The sequence below is a fragment of the Cucurbita pepo genome, chromosome LG05, assembly GCF_002806865.2.
Source record: "Cucurbita pepo subsp. pepo cultivar mu-cu-16 chromosome LG05, ASM280686v2, whole genome shotgun sequence".
NCBI classification, from domain to species: Eukaryota; Viridiplantae; Streptophyta; class Magnoliopsida; order Cucurbitales; family Cucurbitaceae; genus Cucurbita; species Cucurbita pepo.
The window spans coordinates 9,030,711-9,051,872 of record NC_036642.1 but is presented as its reverse complement, the minus strand read 5'-3'; the positions used below and the strand labels follow the sequence as shown (position 1 = coordinate 9,051,872).

General features: G+C 36.1%; 3 protein-coding genes and 3 non-coding genes across 8 annotated transcripts; 1 reads left to right on the top strand and 5 right to left on the bottom strand.

Annotated features, from left to right (window-relative positions):
• The first annotated feature begins 2,395 nt into the window (after positions 1-2,395).
• On the top strand, positions 2,396-9,439 carry LOC111795514 (ubiquitin fusion degradation protein 1 homolog). Of its 3 annotated transcripts, none has more exons than XM_023677990.1 (10): positions 2,396-2,473; positions 3,132-3,173; positions 3,794-3,871; positions 4,255-4,279; positions 4,366-4,398; positions 4,515-4,636; positions 4,727-4,857; positions 8,400-8,623; positions 8,757-9,010; positions 9,132-9,439. In XM_023677990.1, the coding sequence occupies exons 2-10, from the start codon at positions 3,171-3,173 to the stop codon at positions 9,228-9,230; spliced, it is 969 nt and encodes a 322-aa protein (XP_023533758.1). In that variant the 5' UTR covers positions 2,396-2,473; positions 3,132-3,170; the 3' UTR covers positions 9,231-9,439. The 3 variants fall into 3 exon arrangements, with proteins under 3 accessions (XP_023533758.1, XP_023533759.1, XP_023533760.1); XM_023677991.1 differs by having other exon boundaries at positions 2,409-2,473; positions 3,138-3,173; XM_023677992.1 differs by lacking the exon at positions 2,396-2,473 and adding an exon at positions 2,934-2,958.
• A 976-nt stretch (positions 9,440-10,415) lies between these two features.
• Positions 10,416-14,353, bottom strand: LOC111794389 (NADH dehydrogenase [ubiquinone] 1 beta subcomplex subunit 9-like). Its single transcript, XM_023676360.1, has 6 exons — positions 14,153-14,353; positions 14,018-14,059; positions 12,981-13,062; positions 11,685-11,740; positions 11,026-11,092; positions 10,416-10,633 (listed from the first exon to the last, which is right to left on the bottom strand). The coding sequence occupies exons 1-5, from the start codon at positions 14,282-14,284 to the stop codon at positions 11,054-11,056; spliced, it is 351 nt and encodes a 116-aa protein (XP_023532128.1). The 5' UTR covers positions 14,285-14,353; the 3' UTR covers positions 10,416-10,633; positions 11,026-11,053.
• A 2,193-nt stretch (positions 14,354-16,546) lies between these two features.
• LOC111795850 (fructose-bisphosphate aldolase 1, chloroplastic-like) lies at positions 16,547-19,381 on the bottom strand. Its single transcript, XM_023678456.1, has 6 exons — positions 19,137-19,381; positions 18,790-19,059; positions 18,548-18,657; positions 18,389-18,479; positions 17,118-17,387; positions 16,547-17,013 (listed from the first exon to the last, which is right to left on the bottom strand). Exons 1-6 carry the CDS (start codon positions 19,308-19,310, stop codon positions 16,735-16,737), a joined length of 1,194 nt encoding a protein of 397 aa, XP_023534224.1. The 5' UTR covers positions 19,311-19,381; the 3' UTR covers positions 16,547-16,734.
• Positions 19,382-20,675: 1,294 nt separating this feature from the next.
• TRNAE-CUC lies at positions 20,676-20,748 on the bottom strand. The gene has a single exon. It is a non-coding gene; the product is annotated as a tRNA-Glu (tRNA).
• A 70-nt stretch (positions 20,749-20,818) lies between these two features.
• On the bottom strand, positions 20,819-20,891 carry TRNAE-CUC. The gene has a single exon. It is a non-coding gene; the product is annotated as a tRNA-Glu (tRNA).
• Positions 20,892-20,966: 75 nt separating this feature from the next.
• On the bottom strand, positions 20,967-21,039 carry TRNAE-CUC. Its single transcript has one exon. It is a non-coding gene; the product is annotated as a tRNA-Glu (tRNA).
• Between the last annotated feature and the right edge of the window lie 123 nt (positions 21,040-21,162).

Sequence of the window (21,162 nt, the reverse complement as noted above, 5' to 3'; positions counted from 1 at the left end):
GGGTTTGTTCCCCTTCTAGCACTCGTTCTCTTCTCCAATTGACGTGGGACTCCCCAATCCACCTTCTTCGGTGCCACGTTCTTGTTGGCACACACCATTTCGTCTCCACCCCTTTTGGGGCTCAGCTTCCTCGTTGTGCACAATGCTCGGTGTCTTTGACTTTGATACGATTTGTAACACCTGTCCACCACTAGTAGATATTGTCTTTTAGACTTTTCTTTTCGGGTTTTCTCTTAAAATGTGTTTGCAAGGTCCTTGCTGGTACACTAGCTCGTGTCCACCCTCTTTAGGCTCTCGTTCTCCGTAGTCGATGTGGGATTTTACCCCTGCAAATTCAATGCTATCGGTTTGCTATCAGTTTGCTGTCCACGAAGTGCTGCTGTGGTGCGCAATCTTTTTCAGCCTCACATTGGTGTTGTGGTCTACAATTGAATGGTATGAGGTAGATTCCCATTCCCCTATGCATAGAATTCTATATACGCTTTATATGTGTGTGGCATTTAGAGATTTGACTAAAATGATGATCTTTTGATGTAGAACTAACTAGGAGTAGGAGAAAAACAACATATGACAAGTTGGGAGAAAAAGAATAATGATTCAAGTTTTAATCCTTGGTCTATGACACGGTATGGGCCTAACTTCCCTATCGATGTTGTTCAAAACGAAGATGGACAATCTACTAATAGTTTTTCATGAGGGTCGTTGCATTGAGAAACAGGATGGAAACATTACCTATAAAGTGATATCGAGTCAAGGGTCCTTTCTCTTGCCCTATAACTCCATGTTCACCATCATCCGTGCATGGGAGTTAGTAATGTAATCACACACAAAACATGATTTGAGACCTATCCTTTAAAATCATAACATGACCTTGGGCTCTTTTCGGTTCTGGGTAGGGGTTGATGTGTGGTATTTTGCCGCCCCACGTATGCGCACATGACCCACCAAGTGAGCTAGTACACGTCGTCGAATGTCGCATCATATCATGATGAACATAAATATCAAGGTATGCGTTTGTACTAACATAACATAATGGGAAAGTATCCCGATGCACATGACATACATGCATGAGGTCTCTTGTTCGTTTAATTGGCCTTGGCCGTGTTCAGAATATTCTTCAACGTTTAATTTAACCCATGTCAATCCATAATCCATACTTAGAACATTTTTCACATTTTTGTCCAGTTGAATATGATGATTATTTTCAATACAAGTCCTAAAACTATCTAAAATCGAATGAACTGGTGTCTACCTCAAATGTAGGTAAAAAATGGCTTTAAGAGGGTCGATAACTTAGGAAACAATATAAAGTTTATATATCAAGCTGCCTAAGTCAATCGAGTCGTCAAGCTGAGGCAATCAAGCCACTACACAAGTGGACGTTGAGCCGCGAATGGGGGAGATCACACATCAGTCACGTGTGCAGCTAAAGGAGGTTCGGGCCGCTATCGGGTCGAGGTGTGGGTATGTGTCAGGTTGAGACACACGACTTGAGTTTTTATTAATTATTATTAGTTTTTAAGTTTTCTTTTCATATTTGTTGTATATCAAACATTATTTATAATTTTATTTTGTTTTAAGTTTTATAGTATTTTGTTATAAATAAATAGTTAAAAATATTTTATTTAGTTGAAATTTTGAGAGAAAGTAATTTATAAAATATTTATAATTGATTTTTATTTAAAATTAACAAAATTACATAAATAAATCCTATCAAATTAATAAGAAAATTAATTTCGTTAAAATTAATTAAAAAAAATAGTCACTAATATCTATTTATGTCATTTTAAACCCAAGAATTATGAATTAATAATTTTAAAATAAAATCTAAATTGATTTATTAAAATTTAAAATTTATATAAAATTATAATAGATAATCTAAAGATTCATTTATTATAATTTAAAATTGATGTGATATAATTATTAGTTTAAGATTTTAACAAGATTTTACCTAACAAAATATATCACATTTTTTTAAAATTAATTTGCAAAATTGTAAAAATCCTTGCTTATTAATTGAAATATTAATTATATATATATATATATATATATATATATATATATATATATATATATTATTTATATAATATTTATAGATATATTAATCTACATTCAAAATTTATTTTATATCAATATTTTCCGATTATAACATATCAATTACCATTTTAATGAGATAGAATATTATATTATATTTTTATTTATGAAATATTATTAAATTTATATTTATATTTTTAATAAAAATTATATTAAAAAATAAATAAAATCGGGTGAATATTTAAAAATGGTTATTCCAGCTAATTTTTAGCGGGGAATCTATCTTGACTTGGAGATATAGGCTAAGGTAAAGATTTTTTATTTTTTATTTTTTATTTTATATATAAAATAATATATAGAGGAAATAATAAATAATTATAAGCACGCAAATCTCGCCCACTTCGACCTTTCGTTTCTGCAATTCTCTCGTCGGAGTTTGGTAAGTCGGTCAGAGCTTTCTCTCAATTCCGATACTCCAATTCCTTTTTTCCGATCAGTTCCGTTCTCACTGTTTATACTTGTGTAGATTACTTTCCGATCCGAACAAATTCTTTGAATTTTATTTATTTTCACTTCTGTTGCGAATCAGATTTTCGTTTTCTGTAAATATTCTCTCGAATTAGCTTTGTTTGATTCCTTTATTTACTTTTTGTTTTCGTGGAAATTGGAGAAAAGGATTCGAACAATTTTTTGTGCTTGTGATTAATATCCTGTTTTTTTCAAGTATGATAAACTAGCTGAGATTGAGCTTGCATCGGAGTAAAGGTTGTAGTTTCTTTAGGGTTGGATAAGGAATCATTGAGACGGGATATCTAATGCTGCTAATTTCCCCACATCTTGTCTCTAAATTTATGGTTAAAAGTTTGGAACTTGCTTGTGTATGTGATGAAGCGTTTGATCTCAGTGTCTGTGTGTGCGTGTGCGGTGAGGGCTGTGCTTACTTTGATTAAATTATGAGTTTCAGAACTGGTGTATTTATGATTTACTTGTTTATGTGTTTACCTTGGTATTCGTTAAATGGAGAGTCTCTTATCTTATTGGTTTTGTCTTCTATCTTGAGCTGCTCTTTTTTAACTATTTTGTACTGCCATTGGTAGGTTCAGTTTTTGGCTTGACACTCTTCAAGGATCTACACCATGGTAAGTTATTTAACTCATAGTTTAGCCAAGCCCTCCACTCCCACTCTCATAATCTTTTATGGTTTATATTGATATTTGTGGGCTGTTTAAATATGTTCTCAAATTTCTTTTACAGATTAATTTTAAAGTTGTCTGGGTTGATCGTTGAAATGTATGAAAACATAGAGATTCTATTTCTATCTATCTTCCATCTTCTTTTAAATCGGGCTTAAAAAAATATATTGCCAAAAAAAAAAAAAAAAAAAAAAATTCATCAAAGAAACTTTTTTCTTTTATAATTTTAACGCAGAAAATTGTTTCTAATCTACTCTCTTAAAATTTGAATGGCAAAACAAATCTGCACTATTTGTTTAGAAGGTTTTTGTAACAGCTTTTCCATCATTGTATGTGAATCTACTCGTTAAAAAAAATAATTGCTAGTCTAATTCTAAGACTCCTAATATAGAACTGCAATAGGCATGATCTTTTATTGTGAGAGCATTAATCTAGAGTCCACTCATGGAATATTACTGTTATGCTACTTGTCGACACATATGATCTTTTTTAATTTGTGTTCTTTAATGTTTAAAGCTTACAACAGCGTTATAATGTAAGATCAATTGTTTTCTGTGGTTATGCAGTTTTTCGACGGATATGGATATCATGGGACTTCATTTGAGCAAACATATCGGTGTTATCCTGCATCTTTTATTGAAAAGGTTGCTGAACATTATTTTAAGCTCAGTCATTTACTTGTTCAGGCTGTAATTTTCTTTCAAAAGGTTACTGAAAGCTGTTAGTTCCATCATCATTCTTCAGTCTCTAAATAGTGAAGCTAGCTGATTGTTTTATTTACTGAGACATCCTCATCTTATTATGCACATCAACAATGTTCTTAAAATGAAGTTTTGAGGAGAAGGATGTTGGTCTAATTGAGTCATGGATGTGCTTTCGAATTTTGACCAACTACTTTTTGAGTTATTTAGCTTGGTGAATTTAGGCATATAGAGATGGAATTTTGATTTTATATTTTGAAATATCTTTTAAAAATTCAACATAATTTTTTCTATTCTAATCCTTGTCTATTTCATCTATTTTGCAGCCACAACTTGAAACTGGTGACAAAAGTAAGTTTTATGATTTATGTTACTTCCTATGGTCAAACATCCCATTCTTGCTAATGTATCATTGTATATTTACCTCTTCATTTCAGTCATAATGCCGCCTTCTGCACTCGATCGCCTTGGTACTTTCTGCTTTGGCTATGACTCAAGTTCTTCGACTTTTTTTTTTCTTAATTATATATGTTTTGTTCTCCATGTATTGTGCAATGGTAATCCAAAATTAAACTAATATCTGCAGCATCTTTACATATTGATTATCCGATGTTGTTTGAGCTTCGGAATGATGTTACTGAACGACTTTCCCACTGTGGTGTCCTCGAGTTCATTGCTGAAGAGGGAATGATCTATATGCCTTATTGGGTAATCACTAAGTGCATTTCTCAGCTTATTTGTGTGTCCAGCGTGATTTCTTTCATGGAACATGTCCTGATTGCTTAGTTTCCTCTACAGATGATGGAGAATATGCTTTTACAGGAGGGAGACGTTGTGCAAGTGAAGAATGTTACTCTACCAAAGGGAACTTATGTTAAATTACAACCTCATACAATGGACTTCTTGGATATATCCAATCCAAAAGCCATGTGAGTTATTGATTATTAACTTTTCAATTTTTTCCCCTTCATCTCTAATCTTGGAATTGAGGCATTTAAGAATTTTTAACTTGAAGACCCTCATTATGAACTGTGGATAGTATTTTTCTTGAAGAAGACCAAAATCTACTTGATTCTCCTTGCCTCTGTAGTTCAAAATTTAGTAAGTCCTTTCTCTCAAAAATGAAAGAAATCTAGGCTAGATTCTAATGGATTAAGGAGAAATACTACATTTTCCTCCTCATTAGGATGTGATGAAGGAATGACCTTAATCCTTAATTATATTTGTATTGTTATCTAATATCTTGGGATTTAGTTAGATTTATTTCTCTGTATTATTACTTTTTATCTAGGGATTTAGTTAGATTTATTTTTGTGTATTGTTACCTAATATCTAAGAACTTAGTTAACAGTTCCTTATTGTAAAATGCACATGCACCTTTTTGAAAATTAAAAAGAAATGTGAGCAAAATAATATACATTAGAGCCATTCTATTCTAGGAGGTCTGATTTATCTGTGGAGCTTTCATATCTACCAAGGTTCCACCTTGACCAAATTTATTCGGAGCTTTCATAATGAGGGAGCTATGAGAGCTTCGAATAAATTTGGTCAATGTGGAAGATTGGTAGCTATGAACGCTCCAAATAAATTTGGTCAAGATGGAAGATCGATAGCTATGAAGGATACGTCGATTGATCAAACCTTCAATAGGAAGGTACTACCATACTTGTAAGTTGTGAAGAGGGGAGTTGTTGCATTTCTGGTGCATGCAGACACTGCCCCTCTTCCATAAAGTTTGACAGACCCTGTTTTGCTGCGTGAGGAGAAGATTAATTCTCTCTTTGTTAATTGGTTGTGGAGTTCCTCCTAGAAACTCACTTGGTGTTGATCATTGTTCGCAAGCATGGTGAGAGCCAATCTGGGTTGAGCAGCAACAGTTGGTGTCCCTTGGAAACGACACCCAAGCTCACTCCCTCTGTAGTTTTTCTTTCAAGATTGGTCAGGCAGAACATGGTCACACTTAAGAAGTTAGATAGCTAGATAGCTTACGGATTGCCCCTTTGCTTTTTTGTTCTTGAGATTATATGATTGCCTTGCTTTTTTGTTCTTGAGATTATATGATTGCCTTGGCCTATCGTAACTCTATGTTGGAGGTTTTTATCGGGGATTCTCAGTGTTGAAGTAGATCTTCTGAAGGAACCTGACCTAAAGTTAGAGATTCAAAATTGGGTTGCATTGATGGATATTTTAGTTGGTGTGAATATTAATGTGACATGAGAGACTCTATCTCAGAGTTTTGGTTCAAGAATTTGAAATGGTTATCTCTGTCCTTTCCTTTTTATTTTTGGTTAAGAAACCATTTCATAGATAATACGAAATTAGAAAGTGAATGAAAACCCAATCAAAATTCTCTTCATTATCCTATCAAGGAGCCTTAGAAGAAGAGTGGCCTTAAATAATTTCCCTTAATGTAATCTTTTTCGCTTTGTGGGAGTTTTGTATGTGGGGATTTTGAAAAGACTTTAATCTATCGAGTTTAATCTTATTTGGTTTTTGTTAACTGAATAGCTTTCTTGTACTAACCTTTCATCTCTAGGTTGGGTTGGATTACTTCTTCCTTCACTCCTCGTGTATACGTTTTCAAGTTGTTTATGGTTGTTTCTTATCCTAAGGGAATAGACTTCATATATTCTAAATTTCCAAAAAAAATTCTGAATAGTAGTATTGACAAGATTTTAACCTGTCTAATGTATCAATCGCATGTCTTTGTGCTAAATTTCATTTATCGGTTGCTTCTACCTATAGACCCTCAGGTAGCAAAATTCCATTCCTCCCAACAGAACCAATATGCAGCTTAGGTTCTTGCCAGATGAACGTAGTTCTTTATTCTCTAAACTTGAAGAATTAACTTGAAAGAGAGTAGAAGTAGCTGCATCAGGACAGTTAGGCATTCCATTTTGGTCAATGGTAATCCTAGGGAAGGATAGAGATCTCAGACAAGGTGACCCTCTCTTGGTTGTGAACATCTTGAGTAGGACCATCTCGAAAGGGTGAAGGGTAATAGGGTTCTAGGTTGGGAGGGATAAAATGGCCTTGTCTCATCTCCTGTTTGATAATACGCCTTTTTCTTGTCCAGTGAGGTGAATTATTTCCGTAACCTGAATCAGATCCTAACTTATTTGGCTAGTTTAGGGCTTTAGATAAGCAGAGACAAGTGTCAGATCTTGGGCCTTAACTCTGACCCTATTAGGTTGGGCAGATGGGCGTCTTTCATAGGGTGTGAGGTTGGTGTCTTCCCTTCTTCCAATTTAGGTCTGCCTCTTGGTCCTGAAGGAGACCCTCATTCTTGGATCTGGTCTACAATAAGATCCGTAAGAGTTTAGCTTCTTGGAGAAAGAGTTTCTTTTCAAAAGGTGGGAGACTCACTCACTCTTATTCAGTCTGTTCTGAGAGGCGTCCTTACCTATTTCAGGTCCCTTTCTAGAATGCCTATTTGTGTCAGTAAGGAAAAGCTAATAAGGGATGTCTTATGATGGGAGGAGTGGATAAATGGAGAGGCTCACATCTTGTGAGTTGGGAGGTGGTGTCTAGGTCGTTCGACTTAGGATGTTTAGGCATTATAATGTAAGGGTGAGAAACAAGGCTCTGTTGTCTAAAATGGATTTGGCAGGATAAGTAAGTGGTTGAGGATAGAGCTCCTTGTTTCCTCAATTATATCACTAGGCTTCGTTGAGGAATCAGTTGGTGGCTTCATTCCTTTTGATCTCATTTTTCTTCTGAAGCCACCCTTCTTCCTCCTTTGGTTTCTATCATGCGTTAATCAAGAGGGAAGTAATAAATGTTATAGCTTTGTTATCCCTGATTAGTGAGTTTTGGTTCAGTCTGAATTGGGGGATGTTTGCCTTTGGAGTCCTTGTCCATCCAAAGGCTTTTCGTGCAGATTTTTATTTTTATTTTTGTGTGTGTTTAGTTATTCTTGCCTTGTTGAGTGCTTTTGTCTTCTTATCTTTGTGGAAGGTGAAGGTAAAGTTTTTGTGAGGCAGGTTTGGCATGTAAAGGATAACGCTTTGGATCGAATTTTGACCAAAGTGCCCCTCTTGGTAGGGCCATTTTGTTGTATTATCTTCAAGAGGGCAGCTAAGAACCTTGTTCATATACTCTGAAATTGTCATGCACGTATTGTTTGGAGCTGTTTCTTTGGGTGGTTTTGTTTTAGCTTTGTTGATCCAGCGGATACTAGTAGACTTGTCCATGGTATTTTGTTTTTCGCCTTTTCGTGAGGAAGGATTGTTTATGTGGCAGGTTGTAGCTTGTGCTATTATGCGGAGTCGGTCTTTTGTAACTATTCGATGGGTCTTCTTGCTTGATTAAAGCTCCTTTTTGTAGCTTGGCGCCCATTTTATGGCCCTTTTTTTTTTTCACATGCCCATATATTCTTTTAATTTTTTCTGAATGAAAGTTCGATTTTCATAAAAAAAAAAAATATATGTAAAGCATTCGATTAATCGTACAGTCTTGTTCCATATGTCAGCTTGGAGACGACTTTGAGAAACTTTTCATGCCTGACAACTGGGGACAGTATCATGGTGGCATATAACAACAAGAAATATTACATTGATATAATTGAAACGAAGCCTTCAAATGCTATAAGCATAATTGAGACCGACTGTGAAGTGGACTTTGCGCCCCCTTTGGACTACAAAGAACCTCAAAAGCCAGTTGCTTCCCTTCCTACGGGAAAGGCTCCAGTTCAAGGTCAGACCTGATGTTACTTATGTGGAGCGACTTTATGAACTTACAAAGCAACATAGAACTCTGCTTGTCTTTGCCAATTTCTCTATGTGATCAAGATTGAAATTTGACCATATGCATATTCTTTTTCTTACAGACGAGCAACCCGCTGCAGAAGCTGAACCCAAATTCAATCCATTCACTGGAGTCGGGAGGCGTTTAGACGGGAAACCATCTAAGCAACAGCCATCATTATCTTCAACTTCAGCATCCAAAGACAAGCAAATTGATTCCAGAAACGTTAGTGGCCAGCCTTCTGCTGGGTCTAGCTCTCAAAATGCTACAAGGCAGTCTCAGGGAAAGCTCGTCTTCGGATCAAATGCAAGCCGAAATCCGAAGGAAACTAAGAAGGTTTGGCCTTTTGCTTTGTGTCATTTTATCCACGTTCCTTCCCTCCTTTGTTAATACTCCTTGTCATACAAAATAACTTGAATAAAAATGATAAACTGACTGTAAAGCTGATATGTTCCAGGAAACTGAGAAGGATGGTAAGCAAGAGCAGCAGCCCAAAGAGAAAGAAGAGGCGAAGTTCCAGCCATTTGCTGGGAAGAAGTATTCATTGAGAGGATAGCGAGATCACGAGTCTATTGTCGACATCAACGCTATTTATCCTGTTTCATCTACTATGCTTTATGCTTTTGTGATAGCAACAGTTTTACAAGTGAAAATTTAGTTGAAATGTAAGATTTTCATGCACAGTTATGTTCTTTTATTTATCAGAAATTGTACATTGCGTAAATCAGAAATCGTTGCTATTTAAAATCTTCTTTGAGGTGGTCATATGTGCTCTCTCTTTTATTTAAAATCTTATTTCGATTCTTTTAGGGTAGACTTGACTCAATGTTGGTATCAAATCTGGTATTGATGTGGTATTTCTGTCCACAGAATAGGGATAGGATCTGCCATGCTACGAATTAATATTGGAATTAGCAAAATTTATCCGAATTTATCTTGGAATTCCATTTTTCTAGGCTTGAGAAAGTGCAAATTTTCTAGATAATGAATCTTTTAAGATGTGTTAGAGAATTTATTAGGATAATCATTATTAATTTAAAAATGGCACAAGATTATTAATTTAAAAATGGCAAAAGATTATGTTCATTTAATAAATAAGTTCATTATTAGTAGGTATTATTTAATAAATAAGTTCATTATTAGTAGGTATTATTCGCTTTGATCTATACAAGTTCATTATTAGTAGGTATTATTCGCTTTGATCCGTATGTATTATCATTAGTTTCACAGTTATTCGTTTTGGTCCGTTGCATTTCACAGTTATTCGCAATTATTCTTATTCGCTTTGGTCCGTTGCGCATTATCATGAGTCTCACAGTTTTAAAGCTACGAAAAGGTATCACATCCTTCCTCTCCAACGGACGCCAATACTCTAATTTGATCATCTTCAGAACGGATATTTTGGCATAGTTTTAACGCTCAAGTGTTTTAGATGAGCACTTTTGTAAAAAATACATAAAGGAGCATCTTTAAAAAAGTAATTTTATTTTGGTAAAAGCATTTTGACCTTAGACTTAGCATCAAACGAGCATTTTTCTGTTCTTGTGGGTTTCCTTTTTCCTTTTGGCTTCAGAGACGAGTGCTTGTGAAAATAAGATCCTTCAAAAGTGGAAAAAAAAAAAAAAAAGACCCCACAAGAACAGAAGAAATTCTCACCAACATATAACGAAGTCGTTTCGTTAAGTCAAAATGAAAGGCCGGTTTTATCAGTGCAACAATGAACAAGGGATAGTTCCAGACATGTCATGCAAAGGATGAACGAACGCTTAAATTAACCAAGAGTTGCAGACATCATTCACCGTTCCAACGGTGATTTTTCTACGTCAAATTTGCATATCTAAGAAAAAGTAGAAAGCAAATCAACAAGGAATTACTATGATTTGTGTTCATTCAAAGTTTACACATCAAAGAGCTCCTTTTATCATCATCAACTCAGACGAAGCAACCAACCATTTAAACCTGCACCAGTCAAGATATAGCTTTCTATATTAGAACTCCAACCAAAAAAATATCCAAGACTTAAGTGAATACAATTACTGAAAACTATTGTTAATTGTAGTATTACTTAAATGGTTGCTTGGAAAAAAGTGAGAGCGCTTCAAAACAGTAGGCTAATTTTCTTTCTCTGTTTTTCATCTTTTGAAAATTGTTTCCAGTAACATCAGGTAAAATGAGTTTGTAAATTTCACTCGGTAAAGGACTCTAATTTTTCAGTTTAATAATTTCCATGCAATATTACCAACTCGTCAGAATTATGTACAATAATATAAGCCAATAACAACCGAACTCGAGTTGCATTCAGATTGGGGAAAATAGGCTTTGTTGCTATCAGCATCTAAACGTAAGCTTACCTTTATTCGTTACCAGAAAATGGAGATTTCAGTGATCTTCCCGTCCATAGTCATATATTATCTCAATCTGTACCATTAAACATAGATGCTGGCGTCAGTGAATCTGTTCGATACTACAGTCTAACAGTACATAAAAATTAATCCAAGGGTCAAAGTAGAGATCTCAAACCATCAGCACATGACAAGAATAAAACAGCCAAAGAAGATTATTGTGCTCTTATTGTCCTCTTTTTCCATTTTCAAGTGCTCCTAGTGTAGGGCAGAGAGAGTCTAACTTACACAAGTGCATTATATTTTTAAAAAACAATGTCACATGGGAACAAATATACATGTGTCACAACGTTGTGTTTCTTTTTTAACGTTTCATTTGAACTTCTAACCTCTTGGTTGAAGACACGTGACTCATGCTAGTTGACCTATGCTTAGAGCAATGAGCCAAATGCAGAGAGCTTATAATTGTTATGCCCTCTATAAAATCGTCACTCTTAAATAGTCCTAATGATAAGGTGGTTAACGATGCTAGATAATTCTGTAATGCATAAAAACTAGATATATGCAAATAATAAAATACATCGTGAAGAAATGAAGAGAAGGAATGAATATTTAGAAAAAAAAAAAATTAAAAGAATAAGTGAACCTTCATTTTAAAAGAAACTTACCCCAGGAGGTGGAGTTGGGTTCCGCGTAAACTTAGAACCCCCAGGAGCCCAAGGAACTGCAGTATAAAGGAAAAGGAAGAAATATTAAAGGATAAATGGCTGCACAAATACAGTACATCAAAGCAAGATTGAAATAACAGACATGAAATTCTGATAAAAAGTTGAATAACAGGAGGCAACCATTTGTGAGATTGGAAGGGGGGAAGGAAGCCTTATTAGATAAATATGTTTGCAACTTGACTAATTATCATCTACAAATATATTCCAGAATTGTCGACTTGTGTTCCAAACTCACTGAAGACCATGATACTCTATGAAAAAGAAAACTATATTTCACAAAAGCTTTTTGCAGACGTTAACACACATATGGGACTGAAGATCTTTTATGAAGCAAATATCCTCATAACCCAATATGGAGCTGGTTACTTTGATGTAATCAGGGATGTCAAGGGGATGGGTATTCATATGATTGGGTCTAATTGGGTCTAATTGGCATCTAGTCCATACTCTTCCCTTCATTAGACTTTTGAGATAATAATCCTAATTCTACAGTGACTAATTCTAGGAATTCAACTATACATCATGTTAGTAAACTATATTCATATGAAAAAAGTACACAAACATAACTGTTAAAATAATATTTCACAGAAGAATCTAAAACTAATATAAATTAATTGAAATATTAAATTAATGTAAATAAGTTGATTTAAAAGAGAAAGTAAAATCAATCATACAATATNCCCCTCACTTTTCTCTTTTTTTTCACTCTTATCTCTCTCTTTTTTTCAATCTAATGGAGTAGTTATTGCAAAATAAACACAAGGGTTCATTATTTGCAAGCATCTTAATAAATATTGAAAACCATGATCTTTCACTATCAAGCATCCAAAGTTGCAGGCATCATAGATTATTTGATACTGAAGAAACGACCCCTAAAGGAAAAGCCAAGATGTGGTGGCTAGTTACTATAATTCCAACCTACTAAATTGATTCTTAGGATGAGAAAAATAATAGGCTTTTTTTCACTAAACTCACAAATATTATGTTCATATTGTTTCCACAATGCTATTTCTATTATTCAAAAGGGAAGAAAAGAAATACAACATTTTAGTGGTATTTAAAATAAACAGAAACCATACTCGGGGCAGATTAAAGTTGAAGACCAAAAATTTAACAGTAGTCAATTCCATTATTAACATACTACATAATCAGTAACAGCATTCAATTTTGCAGCATGGAGAGTTGCTTTCTTTTGTTAACTGACACATGATCTAACCCATTTATGATTGTACTTACCGATATAGGGATCAGGATGTCGCCACTTATTATAGGAAGCTTCCCCATCAGCTATCAGCTTGTCTATTGTGTCAACATCTTCCTGCAAATTCACCCAAAGAAGGATCCATAAAAGCATAGATCAATAGAAAAGAAACTGAAATTATAGCTTGCTAGCTAAAATCTGGTCAGTCCATACATGTAGCCCTTGCAACATATTCAGAGCTTGAACACTCCCTTAATCAAGATCCCAGATTTAAACAAAATTCCAAAAACATAATTGGATCTCTAAGTCCTACTCTGAGTTTATTGAAACCCCTCAAAGCTCGCAGGTCACACATATAATTAGAAGTTAATTCCGATAAGTTTCACAGTGCAGTCCAACATCAAATTTCAAACTTTTTTTTTTATACTTCAAATCCATGGAGCAGGAGAAAGCTATGCATACATAAGAAAACCTATTCAATTGTTCAATTTTTTAGGAATATAAATCGTATATGAGAAGACTTACTTATTTGAAACACAAATTGGAGACAATACAATCCTTACATAAGGGGCATCCTACAGTTGCCTTGATAATAGCTTAATAGGTTAAGACATATATCCTGAATCTTCACTCCCACATGTTATTGAAATAAATAAAGGACATCCTACACAACTTCCAAGTACAAATCCTTTGAATATGGACGATCATCCTAATCAATTCCCAGCAAATCATAACATTTCATTTGTAAAATACACAATTTTCCAAACACAGTAAACAGATGAAATTCAAGGATCAATCAACAATGCTCATCCCAGAGAATAAAGAGACTAAAGCACCATATAAGCACTCATCCAAAACTATCAATACAAACCACATTTTAATGTTCCATCAAGTATCATAAAACAATTTAAACGCCAAATGCTCGTAAGAAAACTCAACGCAAGTAAATTAGACCACAGCTCCCCTAGGTCAACTAACTCAAAATAGATCGCAATGCAGAAAAGAGCAAAAAACAAACAAAAAAAAATCGATAAAAAAAAACAAAAATTGAAGGAACAAATAGAGAACGCACCACGTTCTTGTTTGCCTCGAATCTCTCCCGAAGATCGGAAGCCTGAATCAAAGCTCGATTAGAAAGAAAGGACCAAATCAGTTTAGGATCGAAGAAATCTCAAAACGAAATTGAAGGAAAAGAAAAATGGTATACATCTCGGTAAAAGAGATGACGATGGACGGCCCAGTTGAGAGTATCTTTGAGAGCTCGCCGGTAAAGAATCCGAACCCTCTCCTTCTGGGCGGCTCGCCGAGCCAAATATCCCGCCGTCGACGAAATGCTCATCTCTCTCTCTCCTTCTTCTCTCTCTCTCCTTCTTCTCTCTCTCTCTCTAGAAATGGCTTTGGAATCACTTTGTTGTTGTTTCATAGGGACTAACACTGGAGATGACGCCGTTTAATGGGTTGGACGATCAAAACGCACCGTTTAGTACGGAAAATATTATTATAATAAAAATTAAAAATTTAAAAGTATGGAACTAAACTCGTATTTTAATCCTATTTTATTTTTATCGTTTATATTAGAAAAATCGACATTTTCAACTTAAATAGAATTTACGACCCAACTCTCTCTTTACAAGTTGGAGCGGGATGGGATGTCGGGTTTTTTTTTTAATTGTTAAAAAAAATTCTACTTATCTACCATGATCTTTACAATGATCTTTAAAGTACAGTGAGTATAGTAGGGTCGAGTTGAGTTGAGTTGTGTAACAGCCCAAACCCGCCACTAACAGATGTTGTCCGCTCGTTATGTATCGTCGTCAATCTCATGATTTTAAAACGTGTATGATAGGGGGAGAGGTTTCCACACCCTTGTAACGAATGTTTCGTTTCTCTCTCCAACTGACTTGAGATCTCACAATCTACCCCATTGGGGGCCAGCGTCCTCGTTGGCACACCGCCCAGTGTCTGGCCCTAATACCATTTGTAATAGTCCAAGCCCACCACTAGCATATATTGTCCGTTTTGGCTCGTTACGCATGGTCGTCAACCTCACGGTTTTTAAAATACGTATGTAGAGAGAGAATTTCGCATCCTTACAAGGAATACTTTGTTACCCTCCTCAACTAACGTGGGATCTCACAATCTTCTCCCTTGAGGACCCGGCGTCCTCGCTGGTACACCGCCCAATGTATGGCTCTGGTACCAGTTGTAACAGACAAAAGTTGACAATATCTACCGAGCGGTGAACTTGGTCTACTATAAGTTGTAATCCTATTTTTAGGTTAGTCGGATTGACCCGACCAAAAAATGTAAAACCTGCGAACCAACTCAAATTTTTCAGTTTCTTAAAAGTTGAACCTAACCCAAGTCCAAAAAAAAAGTTTAACCCTATCCAACTGGACAGTCCAGATTGGTCAGGTTCTCGAGTCGACCCTTGTTTTTATTTTTGTTTTGATATTATTATCACAAACTAGATGTGTGGAACAGGACACAGAACATCCCTTCCTGAAAAATTTAAGGCTGCAGATGTTCTTGTTTAAACTTCACACTTATTTGTTGTCAAGTAGCACCAAAATTTGTGGCTACACATGTTTTTGTTCAAGTTTCTCACTTATTATCTCCTCTCAAGTAGCAATACATGTTGCTTCCTCTCATCTTTTCGTTTTCGAAACACGTCTACGTCACCTTATTTCATTTGCTTGGACGGACTCAAAAACGCCTATGAGCCGACCGATACAAAGTCAAGAAAGAACTCGAAGGGCAATAAAGAAGTTGGTATCAGCGTTATGCCTCGAACAAAGAAGTTGTGAGCTCCTAAGGAGCAGTCATAATGACTCACGTGTAAACCAAAGAAGTTGTAAGCCTCAAAAGTGCATTCATAGTGAAGATTTGTGGTAGAGATCGTTACTGTGAAAGTTCGTTATCCTTATTTCGAGTACAAAATCATTCCCTTGAACAAAGAAACTGTGAGCCCCATAGGTTTAGTCATAGTGAGTCAGGTGTCAAACAAAGAGGTCGTGAGCCTCGAATGTGTAGTCATAGTGAAGATCCGTGGTAGAGCTCGTTATTGTGAAGGTTCGTTGTTCCTATTTCTGGTATCAAAGTCATGCCCTCGAGCAAAAAAGTTTTAAAACGCGTCTGTTAAGGAGAGGTTTCCACATCCTTGTAACGGATGCTTCGTTCCTCTCTCCAACTAACGTGGGATATTACCGTTGTGAACTTCAAAGGTAAGGAATCCTTCGTTTCTCTCTCCAACTGATGTGGGATCTCACGGTTGTGAGCTTCAAAAGTGTAGTTATAGTAAAGATTCGTAGTATACGTTTACTGAACTAACAACGTGCTATACTTTGTTCGAGAGGATAATGGCTGAATATTATACAAGTAAAGAACACTATCTCCACGAACGATTTGTCCCAGACCATGATGCAAGTGGTGGTTCCCTGACATGCTGTGGTCTCTCTCACTCTAAGCTGTAGAGATATGTTCTTCACGTTCTTGTCTTGGTGCATGACTCATGATTCTATGGTCCATAACAATTCATGAACTACGAGGCTTGGCTCGTTGTTCTTGATCTAAAATGGTCATGAATTTGTAATATTTTTGAAACATAGCCTGATTATAATATATATAAGCTCATGATTCATGCAAATTCAAGCATCTTACATAGATTCAAAACACCAAACTAAACTAAATTCATCAACAAAATGTTCATTAAGCTGCTAAGAATACACAAAAACAGTTTTGTGTTCTTTTTAAATCGCTATAAAGCATCATCATCATGTTCTTCATCGATCAGTACGAGTAGTTCTTGACGAACATTCCCTCGCTCGCCTCGGCAGTCTCGCCCTCACTGCTGTACTTCCCGAGCTGAGCGAGCGAGTTCGCCTTGGCTCGGTGAATCAGAGCATCCTGTGCTGCCTTCACATTCTCTGGCAGGCCACCCCATGTCTTCAAGCAAGTGTTTTGCAGGGCTCTAGCGTAGGAGAAGGATACATGCCATGGATTTGGTGCTTGGTTCATGGCGTTCAGGTTCAATGTGGCTTCTACCTCTGATTGCCCACCTGATAAAAACTGTTCCATAACAAAAAAACAACACAAAACAACAGATTCAGTGAATCAAAAACTAAAAAGTTTGGTTTTTTGTTATGATTTTGAGCTCTGTTTTCATGACTTGCCATGATTCCAGGAACAGCTGGAGGGATTCTTCGTTTGAGAAGAGACAGAGTGTACTCTGCCACTTGCTGAGGGGTGGCTTTCTCTTTGCACTCAGCTCCAGGAGTAACCATGCTTGGTTTCAGAAGAATTCCTTCAAACAAAACATTGTTTTCTGCTAAGTAGAAGAACACCTCTGCCCAAACTTTCTGTGCCACTTCGAAAGTTCTGTCGATTCCGTGCTCACCGTCGAGCAAGATCTCCGGCTCGACGATCGGCACCAACCCATTTTCCTGCAAAATCCAATACTCAAATCAAAAACTCGAATTCAAATGGAGTTGACAGTAATATGTTCAAATGTTAAAAAAATGGGAAAGTCTCACTTATATTTCCTATTCGTTAGAGCTAAAACATATTAATATAGTTCAAGAGAGTATTATGAAATGTAACGTGTTTATTATTGGAGTTGACAGTAATATTTTATCTCAGAGATTTAGTTATTAGTATATTTTATACTATTTTTAGGAGTTGGGCACGAATCCGTTGGTAGTTTGTACAGAAGGAGTTAGTTGGTAGCTTGTACAGTACGAAGAGTTAGTTGTACAAGGAAGAGTTAGTTGGTAGCTTGTACAGAAGCAGTTAGTTGGTAGCTTGTGCGGTAGGAAGAGTTAGTTGGTAGCTTGTACAGTAGGAACTAGTTGGTAGTTTGTGAGTTAGTTGGTAGCTTGTACAGCCAGAGCGAGAGTTTGTTGGTAGCTTGTACAGTAGGAAGAGTTAGTTGGTAGTTTGTACACAGGTGTAAAGCAGGAACTAGTTGGTAACTTGTACAATAGGAGATAGTTGGTAGTTTGTGAGTTAGTTGGTAGCTTCGACACGAGAAAGAGTTAGTTAGTAGTTTGTGAGTTAGTCGATAGCTTGGACAGTGGGAAGAGTTGGTAGCTTGTATTATAGGAGCTAACTCGTAGCTTGTATAGTAGAAAGAGCTATTGGGTAGTTTGTACGGTGGAAGTTAGTTGGTAGTTTATACAGTAGGAGCTTGTAGTTAGTTAGTTGGTAGTTTGTATCGCAGGAAGAGTTAGTTGGTAGCTTGTATAGTAGAACTTAGTTAGTAGCTTGTTCCGTAGGAACTTGTTCTTGTACCATAAGAGTTAGTTGATAGTTTGTATCATATTTAAACGTTGTGAACATTAATGGAGATCAGACTCTATTTAAACGTTGTAAACTAATAAAGATCGGACTCTATTTAAACGTTGGGAACATTAATGAATATCGAGAAGGGTTGATAGGTCGATACCTGCGAGACAGCAGCGTAGCGAGCAAGTCCCCAAGCAGCTTCCTTGACAGCGAGCGCCGATGGGCCATTGGGAATACTCACGACTGTGCGCCTGCAAAACCGCCATTGTTAAGCCTTTTTAACCTTTGAGATACAGAAATTAAGAACAGGATTCGATACCATTTGGCGAAACGAGCGCCCTGCTGATAGTAAGCAGCTGCACGAGAATCAAGCCCATCGAGACCTTGACACCATGATTCATTGTTCGAACCAGCAAGTGGCACCAACCCCTGTTTTTTCCCCCAAAAAACAGAGCACCCATTATTTAATCTCTCAAAACTTCCCCTGTTTTTTTCCCCAAAAAACAGAGTACCCATTATTCAATCTCTCAATACTTCAAAAAATTCAAAATTTAAACTCACCTTATCGACTTTGATTCCAGGAACAATGCCTTGCTTAACCAAAACGTCGACAATCTTCTCGCCGTCGACGGTGGATTGGTACAGAGTCTCCTCGAAAAGTATAGCGCCGGAGATGTACTTGCCGAGGTCCGGCGGTGTCACGAGCAGAGTTCTGTAAGCCTGACGGTTCGCCTCCGTGTTCTCCAACCCGATCGACGCCAACCGCTTGCCACAGGTTGCATTGGACTCATCCATGGCCAAAATCCCACGTCCCGGAGACGCAATGGTTTTCTGCAAGAAACCCATCAAAGTTTAGCAAGAAAAACAGAGTATAAACATGAACAGAGTGAAACAGAACGATACAATACGGCGGTTTTGACCAACTCATCGGCGTAGGAGCCGGCACGGACGATGAGGGTGGAGGGAGCGGCGGTGGGGTGGAAGCGGACGGCGGAGAGGGGTGGCTGGCGGAGGGATTGGCCCTTAACCCACTCGCACTTGTCAAGAACAGGGGAGGATTTGAGGAGAGAAGCAGAGGCCATTGATGAAGTGAAAAATCTTATCTTTTTTGTGTTTTCACCAACGCTCTGTGATCTGGTTGTTGCTGCCTCGTGGCCACAAATGGGAAGCCTTCTCTTTGTATTTATAGTTGATTAAGGATTGCCAATTTGCGGCCATTGTCCATCTTCCAATATTTCTCTGCCACGTGGATGATAACTTTGCTGACTTGGCACTGTCCCNTTTTTTTTTTTTTTTTTTTTTTTTTTTTTTTTTTTTTTTTTTTTTTTTTTTTTTTTTTTTTTTGTCATTTCTTCTTCTTATTATTATTAATTATTTCTTAAAATTGAATTGGAGAAAGGGTTATCACATCCATGGCTTTCTCAAAATATGAGGCTCTTGATGATTTTGTGATCACCAGAAAGAACGGTTGATAGCTTGCCACGTCACCATCTTGGAGGTGATAATTTCCTTTATGATGATGAATTTCCAAATGGATCTTTTTGGTTTTATTTGTTTGATTCATTATGTGTGGTTAATAGTAGTGTGTGGATGGGAGGGAGTATGGTTTGTGTATAGGAAATTCGGGGTCTCGTCTTTTTCGGGTTATGCTAGAGAATTGAGCTCTCGTTCGATAACGTTCGTATTTCATGTTGCATTTCTTTTTAAGATACTAGAAGAAGAAATATGTTCGATAACTATGAGACCTCATGTCAGTAGTGAACAAAGCATTCCTTACAAGGGTGTGGAAATTTCTCCCTAATAGACGCGTAATGTGAAAGTCGGGAAGATAAAGTCTAAAGAAGATAGTATTTGTGTAATCTTAAAAAACTCGTTAAAACGATACAAAGTGGACATTGTTTCTTGTTTCTCGTTTCTTCCAACCCTAAATTTAGAAGCGGGAATTAATTAACTAACTTGTATTCCTTGATTAAACCATGTTTGAGTTTGATTTGAAATGTCATTATTTGTTGGAAAGAAAATTGAGTAAATTTAATGTGAAAACAATATAATATTTGTTTAAAAAATAAAAATAATGACTAGATATACAAATAAATTAATTTTTTTAGCCAAAGAAATATTTAAACAAAAATAAAATACATTTGTTTCCTTTTTTTTTAATAAATAAAGAAACTAAAATTTTAAATAACTATTTTAAATTAGAACTTCCTAATTCGTACAACTAAACTGTAACAGATTTTCAATAATTTTTATAATGAATATAATAAAACTCAAATTAATAAAATAGAAAAAGTTTGAAAGTTCCTAGGATTCGAACCCTGGCCAACAGAGTGGGTGATGACTATCCGACCTACAAGAAAAAACAGATTTTATCTAGCGATTTTACACTAAACTATATAATAATTAATTAATTAATAAATAAAAAAGAAAAGAAAAAGAAAAAATGTTTCCGTTGCCGGGACTTGAACCCGGGTCTCTTGGGTGAGAGCCGAGTATCCTGACCAACTAGACTACAACGGAATTTGTAAAATCTTAACACTAATACAATTACCTTTATTAGTAGAAAAGGTAAGAGAAAATGAAATTAGATTTCCGTTGCCGGGACTTGAACCAGGGTCTCTCGGGTGAGAGCCGAGTATCCTGACCAACTAGACTACAACGGAATTTGTGAAATCCTTACACTCATATAATTAGGTTATTTAATAAAATAGAAAAGAAGAGAATATGAAAAATAAAATTTCCGTTGCCGGGACTTGAACCCGGGTCTCTCGGGTGAGAGCCGAGTATCCTAACCAACTAGACTACAACGGAATTTGTGTACCATTTCCACAATAAATAAATATTATTAATAAAATAGAAAAAAAGAAATAAAATAAAATTTTCGTTGTGAGGATTTGAACCCTAAGAAAGTGATGCAACGAAATTTATTTATCA

Bases quoted from the DNA above. Each gene is read 5' to 3' on its own strand.
- LOC111795514 (XM_023677990.1), top strand. The intron at 4,399-4,514 runs GTACTTTCTGCT...TAATATCTGCAG, and splicing joins TTCTGCACTCGATCGCCTTG to CATCTTTACATATTGATTAT. The intron at 8,624-8,756 runs GTCAGACCTGAT...TTTTTCTTACAG, and splicing joins GGGAAAGGCTCCAGTTCAAG to ACGAGCAACCCGCTGCAGAA.
- LOC111794389 (XM_023676360.1), bottom strand. From the start codon at position 14,284: ATGAGCATTTCGTCGACGGCGGGATATTTGGCTCGGCGAGCCGCCCAG. The intron at 13,063-14,017 runs GTGCGTTCTCTA...GTGAATTTGCAG, and splicing joins TCGAGGCAAACAAGAACGTG to GAAGATGTTGACACAATAGA. The intron at 11,093-11,684 runs GTAAGTTTCTTT...TTAATGGTACAG, and splicing joins ACCCAACTCCACCTCCTGGG to ATTGAGATAATATATGACTA.
- LOC111795850 (XM_023678456.1), bottom strand. From the start codon at position 19,310: ATGGCCTCTGCTTCTCTCCTCAAATCCTCCCCTGTTCTTGACAAGTGC. The intron at 19,060-19,136 runs GTATTGTATCGT...GGTTTCTTGCAG, and splicing joins ATGAGTTGGTCAAAACCGCC to AAAACCATTGCGTCTCCGGG. The intron at 17,388-18,388 runs GTATCGACCTAT...TGGATTTTGCAG, and splicing joins GCTACGCTGCTGTCTCGCAG to GAAAATGGGTTGGTGCCGAT.